The sequence below is a fragment of the Equus quagga genome, chromosome 3 (genome assembly GCF_021613505.1).
Source record: "Equus quagga isolate Etosha38 chromosome 3, UCLA_HA_Equagga_1.0, whole genome shotgun sequence".
NCBI classification, from domain to species: domain Eukaryota; kingdom Metazoa; phylum Chordata; class Mammalia; order Perissodactyla; family Equidae; genus Equus; species Equus quagga.
In genome coordinates this window covers 54,845,228-54,859,654 of record NC_060269.1, presented here as the reverse complement: position 1 = coordinate 54,859,654, position 14,427 = coordinate 54,845,228, and the positions used below count along the sequence as shown (strand labels likewise).

At 35.6% G+C, this 14,427-nt stretch overlaps 1 protein-coding gene across 11 annotated transcripts in view; it reads left to right on the top strand.

Annotated features, from left to right (window-relative positions):
• NEK1 (NIMA related kinase 1) overlaps nt 1–14,427 on the top strand; it is a 219,998-nt gene that overhangs the window by 13,976 nt on the left and 191,595 nt on the right. For all 11 annotated transcript variants that reach the window (XM_046657126.1, XM_046657120.1, XM_046657127.1 and 8 more), the window contains one exon: nt 1,961–2,058. In XM_046657126.1, coding sequence (XP_046513082.1) covers nt 1,961–2,058 — 98 coding nt within the window. The remainder of the gene's footprint in view (nt 1–1,960; nt 2,059–14,427) is intronic.

Sequence of the window (14,427 nt, the reverse complement as noted above, 5' to 3'; positions counted from 1 at the left end):
ATGAAGGGAAAAGAGTGTTAAAATTAGCTGTTGGTTCAGCCAGCCAACAGTGCGTGCTTCGCTGAGTCGTTCTCACTCTCCGTCATTTTCTAGCGTGCATTGAGGCTTTGTCATTTGCCTTACAGTCTTTTTGCTTCAACTTCAAGCAGTTTCTATGTGGTGGTGGTTTTTGGTTTTTTTGGAGGGCATTTCTCCATTAATGTGTGAGCCCATTGGTGATAAGGATGGTGTGTTATATTTCTGTATCCCTAGCATCTTGTGCAAAATGCCTGCCTCATGGTTAGCACTCAGTTGTTTGAATGATTGAAGGAATACAAAACAGATTAGTACTTCCCTCTTGGAGAAAAGACTTTTCTGTTAACCTACATTTTAAGTAGTATTTATCCCAAAAGTAAATAATAAAATTTTAAGCAGCAGAAAACATTACAGAGTTAATGTACTGAAACTCGTACTGAAGCTCAAACATTTTACTTCAGGATTGCTTCTTCATCCCTTTCTCAGGTCCTGTTTAACTTCTCTGTCTCCCTGTCTCTGTTTTTGAGTGTGTGTCTCTCTCTCTCACACACACACACACACACACACCTTTTTAAAAAATCTTTTGATAGTTTTATTTTTTGATACACGCATATGGTACAAAATTCAAATGTTACATAACAGTAAAAAGTTTGCCTTCTATTCCTATCTTTGAGCCACCTATTTTCCTTTCCTGGGGTTAACCACTGTTATTACTGTCTTGTATTTCCTTCCCGAACTATTCTAAGCATTAATAAGCATATGTAAATTATAGCTTACTTTACATAATTTTTTGCCTTTTCTTTCTTATGCTTCATAAATGATGATATCCTGTACATATTTTTTGTAAATAGTGGACTGTACAGTTTTCTGGGGTTTTTTGGTTTTTTTTATGTTATGATTTCTCATATGTATATTTGGATGATCTTTCCATATCAATAATAAAGAGTTATGCAGCTTCTTAATTAGCTCAGTCACGTATGTCCCCAATCAGTGGCACATTAGAATTAGTACATCAAAAGGGAGATATGAGCACTATGAGTAACAAGATCACCACCACAAGGTGCAAGAAATAAATACTGCTGGCAATAAGGCCATAAGCGCAGGGTAGTAAGAAAAGTGAAAACCAGGGAAACTGTTCTTTAAGTTGCAATAGTCTTACTAGTAAGTAGTGGTTTAGTACACGTTAGAAATGGTATCAGCCACTCTTCCTTAATTGGAAAAAATAAGCTTAGTCTTATTCTTATATAAGAATAAAGGTGGAGAGAAGGATTAGAAGTGTTTTAGTTCTGCCCACCCACGGGAAGTCATGGAAGTCTGTTTTTCTGTGGACTGAGGCATAAAGGTTAATAGGGCAGTGCCCCATCTTCATGTTTGTTCACAGATTTTATGCAATTTTTAAAAAGAGAGTAAAATCAAAGGAAGCTCCAAAGGAAAAGAGACTGTCTTATTCACTGTTGAATCCTCAGTGTTCATTGCAGCATCTATTATTGTATTTGTTTAACGAGTAATTGATTAAGTGGATCAATCAAAGCTGAAAAGTAACCGTCAGTTGGAAACTAAGATAAGCCATCTCTGACAAATTGGTGGAAAAACTTCATTTTATAGATATGTTTAAGGAAATATATCTATTAAATGAAATCAAGTATATCTGTCTTCTTTTTGTCTACGTTCCAGAGATGTTTAGGTCAATATGGACAGTGCTGTCCAATAGGATGCTATATTCTTGGTAAAAATATCATCAATGATGGAGCTGCCTGTTAACCCAAGTTATTGTACAGCCTGTGTGATTTGACTTTGCACTCTAATTCTTTTGAGTATAGTGCTGTTTTTGGTTTAACAGAACACTATTAACTACTGCTTTTTAGTAAACCTTTAAGTACCTTTAATTTAGCTATGCTTTTGATATACATTTTTTAAAGTGGAGTATACTGTTTATATTTTGTAGAAAATGGCTCTCTCTACATAGTGATGGATTACTGTGAAGGAGGGGATCTGTTTAAACGAATAAATGCTCAGAAAGGCGTTTTATTTCAAGAGGATCAGGTGAGTTAACATGTAGGAGATTGACTCTTACTGTATAATGTTCTTGAGAAGTAATTTGAAGTTTTTTTATATATGTATCTATTTGTAACTACAAATGCTAATTGTAATTACTAGGGCAGTTTGGTATCATATTCTAGTATCTTAATTACATTTCTGCTCTAATCAGCTTCCAGCTTAGTTCAATTCCCCATGTCATTTCCTGTCTGTAATAATATTGTTATATGTGTAATTTGTGCTATATCCTATGTGTGTGTGTATTTATATATATAACTTATTCATTATAACTGGTTAATTATTTTATGCCCTGTCAATCTGGCTTATTTCCACACTGTATTTTCCTAAAATGTGGTTTTGCCAGATAACTTCATCTCTAGAAGCCTTGCATTGGCAACCGCATTAAATCTAATCTTTGTTTTGATTTCAAGGAATTCTAAAAGTTGACCCTATCCTACCTAAACAGTCTTATTTTTTTCTGTTATTCCATAATGTGTACCCTTTTTCATTTATTTAACAGATATTTATGGAGCATGTATTTTGGTAGGCACTGGGACACATGTTTATACATCTCATTCTCTTTTCTATGTATTTACTCTGATTATTTCTTTTATTTAGTAATACGTTTGTCCCAACTCTGTGTTATTAATATTCTACAATTTTTTAAGGTTCAGCTCAAGTCCCAGCTTTTTCTTTAAATTTTCTATAACTATTCTCATCTTCTGTGATCTTTTTCTTCTCTAAATACCTACTGCTTTTCTCATTATCACCCATTCTTAGTTTTAATTGCATACTTTTACATAAGGGAATGGCAGGAACACTGTGCTAGGAGTGTTATATTTGTTGTCTCTTTTAATTCTTGTAACCCCCCATGAGTTAGTGTAGTTTTCTCTATTTAATAGATAAACAAAATCTAAGAAAGGTTAAGTAGCTTGCCCAAAATCGCATAGTTGGTGTTTGAACCTACTTCTGTCTAACTCTAAAGTCTATAAGATTTTCTTTTTACAAACTTAAAATAAATTGTAAAATTATTAAAAAGTTCAGAAATAGAAAGTCTTCTTTCCTCACTGTTTCATCTCTGAGATTACCCCTGTTTTTAGTTTGGTGTGTTCTTCCAGACTCTGTCTTTCATACTTGCACGTGTGCATTTATACAAGACACATATATTCAGAAATGGAATATTATACATGTGTTCTGTCTTGCTTTTGTCACTTAAAAATTATCTTGATTCTCTTTATGTGTCAGTCCATATAGATCAATTTTATTAGTTTTAATAGCGGCATTACATTCCAGTCCAGCAAAGCCTGTGCTTTTTTGTTTCTTTTTACTCTTTAATCTTCATAGTCTCTTTTCTTTCCATTCCCCTCCTCCATAGGCAGTATTCCAGTGTCTTTAACGAACATCTATGTATTTTTGCAAAATGACTCTCATTGTTTTGTATACATGTATTTTTAAATGCATACCTGTTGTTGTTTTATATCTCATTCAGTTTTACTTTTTTCTCTAAGTACTGTGTTTCTGATCTGTTTTACTATCTGTGAATCTGTTGCTTCTAACTACTATATAATGCTCCATAGTATTCTTCTGAGTCTACACTTACTTTTGCTGCACCATACACCCTTCTTAATGTACTCTGAATAATTTCACTTTAGAATTATTTTTCCTACTAGGTTGTAATTTACTGTAGAGCAGAGGTCACAGGTTTTACTTATGTCATCTCAGGGTGCTTAGGAAAGCTATGTCTCTGGTAGGCAGCAAGTTGGCACAATTGATCAGTTGATTGATAAAGCCATACAGATGGGAACTTTTAGGTTCTTGGCAGTAACTAAAAAATATGGTATGGTGAGATCTTGAGTTATATTTTAATTAAGTACTATTAAAGAGGGTTATGTCATATTTCTCAAGCTTTACTTACCTTCTGTTTACATAATTAAGTCTACTAGACAGAGCACAGAACTGGGAGAAGAAGACTTGGGTTTGAGTCCTTGTTCTACTTATCAGCTTGGTAATTGTTATGTTACAAGTTGCTTACCTGTTTTGAGACTATTTCCTTATTGGTTAATAGAGATGTTGCTACGATGTAGCTGACTTTGCTGTTGTAGTGAAGATCCAATTGTAATGTATGTTACTTTACATACTATTCTATTTTTTATTAGAGTTTTATCTGATATGTCCCGTTGCTTGTTCTTATTTTTATTCATTTGTGTTTATTGAACTTTAAAATGCTTGCTATTAAATCGTATAACATCATACTATAAAGTATGTTGATAATCTATGGATTTGGTTCTACTGTTGGATAAATATTCTTAGTACATAATGATGTGTGTGTGTGTGTATATATGTATCTTGACATTCTAGAAATTATTATGGAGATTCACCCTATGTATTTTTGACCATCTCTGAGATTATTCCATAAAAACAATAGAAATTTGGCAAGTCTTTCTTTTAAGTTAATAACATTTTTTCTACCTTTCAGAATGACAAGTTTTGTTAGCACAAATAAGAATGTTATTTATTTTAGCTTTTCTGAAATGGAGATTATTTATAAAAAACATCCTACTACTTTCTGGGCTTTGAAGCAGAAAAATATAGAGGCCAGAGGCCATTTCTGTCTTAGGCTGTAGGTGAGCATCCATCTGAGATGGTTTTTGTCTATTTCTAGAGTGGAAATGGGAACAGGAAGGCCTGTGAAACAAGATAATTCTCCAACTACTGAAGCCATTCTCTTCAGTGATGCTTCCTTGTTTGCATCTTTACTGGACAGAAATCTAATCAAGTTAGGAAGCAACCTAAGTCTGTGACTTTTAATCAGTAGTAAACAATGAGATGAACTCAGTACATTGTCCTAAACGATCCTTGGATGGCTTTTGCCCACGTAGATGTTAAAAAGGTGTGCCACTGACTGTTTTTGCTTTATTTCCAAGTTTTGGATAAATTTTCTGATAGTCTACTCTTGTGGTCATAAATAATTTACAAATATGTATTCTTTCAAAAGAAAGTCTGGTCTCATCAGAACCTAATATTTAGGTACAGTGAGAGTGTTAATTAAGCATATAGGCCTCTTGAGTTTGCTCTGAAAATCTAGAGCGTTATGGTATTGAACAACTACTAAAGCCACAGAATTGATTTCTGTTAACAAGTTTTCATAAGGGATCTTGTTTGGGATTTTTAAAGAAACTATTACTTGCTCTTCCATCCCAATTCAGGAAACCAAGGTCAGTATATTCTCCACCACATTTCACCAGCAGTACCTATACATTTGGGTGAATTTCTTTCTTCTTGAGTGTTTCCAGATTTTCCAAGGTTCTTGACTACTAGGAAATGACCTTGCCACCTGTTATGCTGTGACCCTGTAAGTCAGGTACTAGGCCAGTTTTTCCTGGCAGCACGATACAGGAATTGGTTCTACATAAATTTCTTAGTAGTAGGCTTGTCATAATTGATTAATTGAAAATCATTCTCAAATAAGACATTCCAGGTATGGCCTTGGTTGCATAATTGATTTGTTCAGTTGTATTCTAGTAAAAAGGAGTATAGGTTTTTATTGAACCAATGAAAAGGACAATATAGTCCTGAAAAGTAAAACCATTTATTTCTGAATTCTGAGTGGGTCAGTGACAATCAGATAATCATTTTAAGATGTTACATTTTGGTGTACAAAAGCATAGTCTACTAAACTGAGCATTAGAGATAGCTTAAGAAGAAAAAAAAAGGACTTTATGTATTCATTAAATATAGAAAATAGAAGACTAAAAATAATATCATATTCCAAACAAATAACAACAATTAAATTTCATTTAATTCAGTTCAGTCAGTCCTAGTAATTCTTATTCTGCTGGATCTTGGGGCAGTCTGCTTTCATGATGTTTGTCAGCTTCTGGACTAAAAAAGTCCTAGAAATCTTGACTCAGCCCATTGTTCTATCTAAGCAATGTCAACTCAGAAGGCTGTACTCAAGAGTCTAGTTTTTGAAGTATGAATAGTTCAGTGTTCCTAGTGAAGTCCTTTCTAGGAGCCTTCTGGCCAGCATCAAGAAGCAAAGGCCTATTTGATAACGAGACTGAAAGGCTGAAGTTAATTTATTATAGTAACCAATAAGAGAATAAAATTCTCTGTAGGGATATTTGAGAAGGGCTTGATGAATAGTTTTCCTTAAGGGTAAAATTGGACAGCAAAGTCATTGACAAATTTCTAAGACTGTCCCATAAGGCATGCATTTTCTGAAAGATTTATATTAATAATATTTTACTTATACAAACTTAACCTAGGAAAGGCTAAGTATCTTTGTTGATTGGGCCAGTCTTCCCATGCAGCTCTTACAACAGTGTTGATCTGATTAATGCATATAGTGAGAGGTAGCTGGAAAGTTTGTTTTATTTTTCTAAATTTAGGATCTACGGAAGGCAAAAATCTAAAGAGTTGTCAGATATTTGCTCACTTGGTTAAGGTAGGGTCACCAGTACCTGAAAAAAAAATTTGGCTATTTAATCAAAGTAACAAAATATTTTAAAATAAATAAAGATGGAGAGGATTTGGGGAAGATGGTACAGGAGGAAGCTTTAGGAATCTGTGTCCCCACCTACACAGCAATTTTTGGTGGCAGAATCTGCCTGAAGTAACTGTTTTGGATCTCTGGAGTCTGTTGAAGGCTTCCAACTTCACGGAAAGGCTTGGATGTTACATTGTGGTTAGTTTTAATCAATTTCAGCTCTTAGCTAGGTAGTAGCAGCTACCCATTTCCTACCTGCCAGCGCCAAGGCAGCCAGCCATGCATGCCTTCAGAAGCAGCTTGCAGGCACCTTCTAGGAACCAGGGTGGGCAAAAAGGTCCCTGTGCTTCAAATATTAGGAATCTGTGCTCTGATCATTGATTGCTACTTCTGATCTCAGAGGTGCAGACAAAGAAGCGGGCAGCCATTGTTATTGCACCGCCTCCCATTGTTGCAAGTCCCATCCCTTCTAGCTGAAGTGACTTACTGGGGACTTAAAGGACCAGTACCCCTTTTTTTCCCTGCTTCATGTCTTTTTTCCCATTTGGGGAGCTAGACATTAAAAATGAATACATTCAAAAGCAAGTACATATATGAGGGAAATTAGAAAGTCACCATGTATAGCCAGGGAAAGATGCAGTCTCAGAAAAGACCTGAGAAGATTTTAAGTTTAACCTCAGGCTGATCCTCAGCTCAGAGACAGCATACAACAATCAACAAAAACAGAAAACAGTAGACCCTGGGGAAGGAAAGGAATCTGATTTCCAGAGTTACCACATTATTAGACTTAAATGACTACTTTTCAACAAAAAACTGCAAGGAAGAAACAGAAACATATGACCCCTTGAAACAGAAACATATGACCCATTGAAAGGAAAAAAGTAAACTAACAGAAATTGTCTGTGAAAAAGACCTGATGGTAGATCTACCAGACAAAGAGTTTAGAACAACTGTCTTAAAGATGCTCAAAGAACTAGAGGAAAACGTGGAGAACGTCAAGAAAACAATGTATGAGCAAAATGAAAATATCAATAAAGAAACACCTAAAAAGAAACCAAAAAAGAAATTCTTAAGTGGAAAATTACAAAAACTGAAATGAAAAATTCATTAGAGGGATTCAAAGGCAGATTTGAGCAGGCAGAAGAAAGAATCAATGAACTTGAAGCAAGTACAATGGAAGTTATTGAGTCTGAGGAACAAAAAGAAAGAAGATTGAAGAAAGGCGAATAGAGTATAAGGGACCTGTGGGATAGGATCAAGCAGACTAACATATGCATTGTAGGAGTCCCAGAATGTGAGAGTGAGAGAAAGGGGCAGAGAGAATATTTGAAAAATTACAGTTGTGCACTGCATAATGATGTTTTGGTCGATGATGGACCACATATATGATGGTGCTCCCATAAGATTAATACCATGTAGCCTAGGTGTGTATAGACTGTACCATCTGAGTTTTTGTGAGTACACTCTATGATGTTTGCACAATGACAAAATTGCTTAATGATGCATTTTTCAGAATGTATCCTTCTTGTTAAGTGGCACATGACCATAATGGCTGAAAACTTCCCAAATTTGATGAAAGTCGTGATTATAAACATCCAAGAAGCTCAGTAAACTCCAAATAAGATGAACTCAAAGAAACCTGTACCAACACATTATAATCAAATTGTTGAAAGACAAAGAAAGAATCTTGAAAGCAGCAAAAAGAAAGTGACTTATCACATACAAGAGAGCCTCAATAAGATTTTCAGCAGATTTCTCATTAGAAACTTTGGAAGCCAGAAAGCACTGGACTCATATATTTAAAGTGCTAAAAGAAAAAAACACTGTCAACCAAGAATCTTGTATCTGGCAAAATTGTCCTTCAAAAAGGAGGGGGAAGTTAAGACATTCCCAGGTGAACAAAAGCTGTGGGTATTTGTTACTGCTAGACTTGCACTGAAAGAAATGCTAAAGGGGTTCCTGCAGATTGAAATGAAAGGATGCTAGACAGTGACGCAAAGCCGTATGAAGAAATGAAGATCTAGTAAAGGTAAATACATGGGCAGTTGTAAAAGCTGGTATTATCTTAACAACAGTTTGTAACTCCCCTTTTTGTTTTCTGCATGGTTTAAGAGACTGATACATTTTTTTTGAACAGCTGTTCTTGTCACTTAAATGTTTGATAGAAAAACACCTGGAAATAAATGACTTTCACAAGGAAATATCTTGTACCATTTGCCAAAAAAGGAAGGGGAGCATGAATGGCTACAAGTAAATAACTTTGCTATTCCATTAAAAAAAATTAATAAGGTACAGATTTCAGATATGTAGGAAAGGTACCTTTTATAAAAGCCTGATTCTTTACTAAAGGTCTAGTCAGCTTTATTGTCTTTGTTTTAATCCAATTTGAATGCTGTGGTTAACTTCAGCTGTTTTTTTCCCTTTTGACTCCCTTCACCCCTTTTTTCTGCCCACCACCCCTGCCTCTGGCAACACCAATCTGTTCTCTGTACTATGAACTTGGTTCTTTTGTTATTTTTAGATTCCATATATAAGAGAGATCATACGATATTTGTCTTTCTCTGAGTTATTTCACTTAGCATAATGCCCTCAAAGTCCATTGTGTTGTTGCAAATAGCAAGATTGCATTCTTTTTTATGGCTGAATAATACTCCATTGTATATATATCACAATTTCTTTATCCATTCATCCATTGATAGACACTTAGGTTGTTTCCGTATCTTAGCTGTTGTAAATAATGCTACAGTGAACATGGGAGTGCATATATCTTTCAGACTTAGTGTTTTTGTTTTCTTCAGGTAATTGCTGGATCATAAGGTAGTTCTATTTTGAATTTTTTGAGGAACCTCCATACTGTTTTCCATGGGGGCTGCACCAATTTACATTTCTACCAACACTGCACAGGGGTTCGCTTTTCTCCACATCCTCACCAAAACTTGTTATTTCTTGCCTTTTTGATAATAACCGTTCTAACAGATGTGAGGTGAAGTGATAGCTCATTGTGGTTTTGATTTTCATTTCTCTAATGAATAACGATGTTGAGCAATTATCTGTCCAAAAGCTAGTATTATTGTAACTAGCCTGTAACTCTACATTTGTTTTTCACATAATTTAAGAGACTAATGCATTTTAAAAATTACCAGTGTATGTTTTTGGACACACAAAGATGTAATTGTATGAAGATGTAATTTTGTGACATCAGCAATTGAAAGGAGTAGAGTGAAGATGTAAAGGAGCGGGGTTTTGTATGTTATTGAAGTTAAGCTGATACAAATGTGAATTAGAGTATTATAATTTTAGGATGGTAAATGTAATCCCCATGGTAACCACAAGGAAAATAGGTATAGAATATATACAAAAGGAAATGAGAGGTGAATTTAAATATTTCACTATAAAAAATCAACTAAACACAAAAGAAGACAATAATGCAGTAAATGAGGGACAGAAAAGCTACAAGGCATGTAGAAAACAAATAGCAAAATGATAGAAGTAAGTCCCTTCATGTCAGTTAGCCTTAAAAAGGAAGGAAATTCTGACATATGTTTACTGCAACATGGATCAACCTTGAGGACATTATGCTAAGTGCAATAAGCCAATCACAAAAAGATGAATACCATACGATTCCACTTATATGAAGTACTTAGAGTACTCAAAATCATAGAGACAGAAAGTAGAATAGTGATTGCTGGGGACTATGTGGGGAAAGGAATGGGGAGTTATTGTTTAATGAGTATTGAGTTTCAGTTTTGCAAGATGAAAAGAGTTCTGGAGCCGGATGGGTGGTGATGGTTGTACACATTATGAATGTACTTAATACCGCTGAAGTATACACTTAAAAATGGTTAAGATGGAGAGGCCAGCCCCGTGGCCTATTGGTTAAGTTCAGTGTGCTCTGCTTGGGCAATGCAGGTTCAGTTCCCGGGTGTGGACTAACACCAGCTCATTGGCAGCCATGCCGTGGTAGCGACCTGCATACAAAATAGAGGAAGATTGGTACAGATGTTAGCTCATGGTGAATCTTCATCAATTCTCAAGCAGAAAGAGGAAGATTACAGAGGCCGGCCCCATGTCTGAGTGATTAAGTTTGCATGCTCCCCTTCAGTGGCTTGGGGTTTTGCTGGTTTGGATCCTGGGTGCAGACATGGCACCACTCATCAGGCCACACTGAGGCAGCATTCCACATACCACAGCTAGAAGGACCCACAACTAGAGTATACAACTATGTACTGGGGGGACTTGGGGAGAAAAAGCAGAAAAAAAAAAGAGATTGGCAACAGTTGTTAGCTGAGTTGCCAATCTTTAAAAAAAAAAAAAAAGAGGAAGATTGATAGCAGATGTTAGCTCAGGGCAAATCTTTGTCAGCAAAAAAAAGAAAAAAAAAGGTTAAGATGGTAAATTTTATGTGCGTTTTACTACAATCAAAAAATTGAAAAAATTTACATGAAGGCAATGCAATTATAAGATTTGTTAGTTCTCTCATAGGTGAGGAACTTTTGTTCAAAAAAAATAATCAAATGATAAAGTCAGCACAAAGCAGAGAAAATTATCCTGATGGACCTGGAATATCTGCTTTCTGGGCAGATTACACAGAAGGTATATAGTAAATAAGCTTATTACCTCTTATTAAGAGCTCTAAGATCAATTTATGTTTCTAATAGACAGCCAACATCTGTCTTTTCCTTGATAGAATATTTGGCAGTAAAAGTTTCTCACACTTTTTTTAAAAGATAAACCTATCAAAACAGAGCACACTTTAATAAAATTTTAAAACATTTCTTTGCACAGAGAAACCTGAGTTTTGGAGCCAAGAAGGTGGATTGTGCTATTGTTTTGTTCTATAGTAATGAAAATCTCTAAAGTCTATAGTAATGAAAGAAGTAATGAAAGACTATAGTAATGAAAATAACATGTAAACGTAAAACTGTAATTTACACAAGTGTTTGATAATTACTATATGGTGTTTGGGCTGGTTCCATATTTTATAATATTTGAATTTGAAAGCCTTTTTGAGCAAGAGAATGCCATTATCCCAACAGTATTTCGTAAATATTAGTATGAACTAATGTGTTCAAGGAAGTCAAAAGGAGAGATTAGAAGCAGGGTTATAATGTAAGGGCCTCCTTCCCCAACCCAACTCCAAGTAATCAAACCCTCGGGTAGTTAGTCTGAACCGGATAGACAGAGGGAATGGAAATGTAGCCTGTATGCTTACACTTGTACAGGCTGTGCTTTCCTCCTCAGCTTTGTTTATACCTTCCATCGACATTTAGCTCTGGAATCCCCTCTTCTGTCCAATTTTATTTTATTACCTCCAGGCTGAGTTGGCTGCCTTTCTCTGCTTCTTCAGCACTTGGACCATCCCCTCTGGTTTGCTTACTCATCTCCCTCAGTAGTCTTTGATAGGGGTCAGCAAACAGTGGCCTATGGGCCAAACTCGGCCGACTGTCCGTGTTTGTAAACAACGTTTTATTAAAACAACAGTTACACTTCTTTGTTTGTATATAATCTATGGCTGCTTTTTTGTTGTTGTTGTTGTTGGATGTCAATTTTTACTCGTAGTTTTAAAGTGGTTTTATGTAGCATTTTATAGATTGTGGGTTTTTGTTTTGTTTTGTTTTGTTTTAGCTTTTTTTTTTATTAAGGTTATGAAAGTTAACATCCTAGTGAAATTACAGTTGTACATCATTATTAGTCATGTTGTAGGTACACCACTTCACCCCTAGTGCCCTCCCCCACCCCCGTTTCCCCTAGCAACCACTGATCAGTTCTCTTTATCCATATGTTAACTACCACCTATGAGTGGCATCATACAGAGTTCGTATTTCTCTGTCTGGCTTATTTCACTCAACATAATACCCTCAAGGTCTATCCATGTTGTTGTGAATGGGACGCCTTTGTCCTTTTTTATGGCTGAGTAGTATTCCATTGTGTGTGTGTGTGTGTGTGTATATATATATATATATATATATATATATACCACATTTTCTTTATCCAATCATCAGTTGCTGGGCACTTAGGTTGGTTCCATGACTTCGCTATTGTGAATAATGCTGCGATGAACATAGGGGTGCATGGAACTTTTGGAATTGCTGATTTTAGGTTCTTAGGATAGATACCCAGTAGTGGGATGGCTGGGTCATAAGGTATTTCTATTCTTAACTTTTTGCAGAATCTCCATACTGTTTTCCATAGTGGCTGCACCAGTTTGCATTCTCACCAACATTGTATGAGGTTTCCCTTTTCTCCACAGCCTCTCCAACATTTGTCACTCTTGGTTTTGGATATTTTTGCCATTCTAACAGGTGTAAGGTGATATCTTAGTGTGGTTTTGATTTGCATTTCCCTGATGATTAGTGATGATGAGCATCTTTTCATGTGTCTATTGGCCATCCGTATATCTTCTTTGGAGAAATGTCTGTTCATGTCCCTTGCCCATTTTGTAATTGGGTTGTTTGATTTTTTATTGTTGAGTTGTGTGAGTTCTTTGTATATTATGGAGATTAACCCTTTGTCAGATAAATAACTTGTGAATATTTTTTCCCAATTAGTGGGCTGTTTTTTTGTTTCAATCCTGTTTTCCCTTGCCTTGAAGAAGCTCTTTAGTCTGATGAAGTCCCATTTGTTTATTCTTTCTATTGTTTCCCTCATGTGAGGGGTTGTGGTGTCCGAAAAGATTCTTTTGAAGCTGAGGTCAAAGAGTGTACTGCCGATATTCTCTTCTAGAAGACTTATTGTTTCAGGCCTAATCTTTAGGTGTTTGATCCATTTTGAGTTTATTTTAGTAAATGGTGAAAAAGAATGGTTGATTTTCATTCTTTTACATGTGGCTGTCCAGTTTTCCCAGCACCATTTGTTGAAGAGACTTTCTTTCCTCCATTGTAGGCCCTCAGCTCCTTTGTCAAAGATTAGCTGTCCATAGATGTGTGGTTTTATTTCTGGGCTTTCAATTCTGTTCTATTGATCTGTGCATCTGTTTTTGTACCAGTACCATGCTGTTTTGATCACTGTAGCTTTGTAGTATGTTTTGAAGTCAGGGATTGTGATGCCTCCAGCTTTGTTCTTCTTTCTCAGGATTGCTTTAGCAATTCGGGGTCTTTTGTTGCTCCATATGAATTTTAGGATTCTTTGTTCAATTTCTGTAAAGAATGACATTGGAATTCTGATTGGGATAGCGTTGAATCTGTAGATTGCTTTAGGTAGTATGGACATTTTAGCTATGTTTATTCTTCCAATCCATGTGCATGGAATGTCTTTCCATCTCTTTATGTCGTCGATTTCTTTCAAGAAGGTCTTGTAGTTTTCGTCGTATAGATCTTTCACTTCCTTGGTTAAATTTATCCCAAGGTATTTTATTCTTTTTGTCACGATCGTGAATGGGATTGAGTTCTTGAGATCTTTTTCTGTTAGTTCACTGTTAGCATATAGAAATGCTACTGATTTGCGTATGTTGATTTTATACCCTGCAACTTTGCTGTAGTTGTTGATTGTTTCTAATAGTTTTTCTATGGATTCTTTGGGGTTTTCTATAAATAAGATCATGTTGTCTGCACACAGCGAGAGTGATTCCTTTTATTTCTTTTTCCTGCCAAATTGCTCTGGCCAAAACCTCCAGTACTATGTTGAATAAGAGTGGTGAAAGTGGGCACCCTTGTCTTGTTCCTGTTCTGAGAGGGATGGGTTTCAGTTTTTGTCCGTTGAGTATGATGTTGGCTGTGGGTTTGTCATATATGGGCTTTATTATGTTGAGGTACTTTCCTTCTATACCTATTTTATTGAGGGTTTTTTCATAAATGGATGTTGGATCTTGTCGAATGCTTTCTCTGCATCTGTTGAGATGATCATGTGGTTTTTGTTTCTCATTTTGTTAATGTAGTGAATCATGTTGA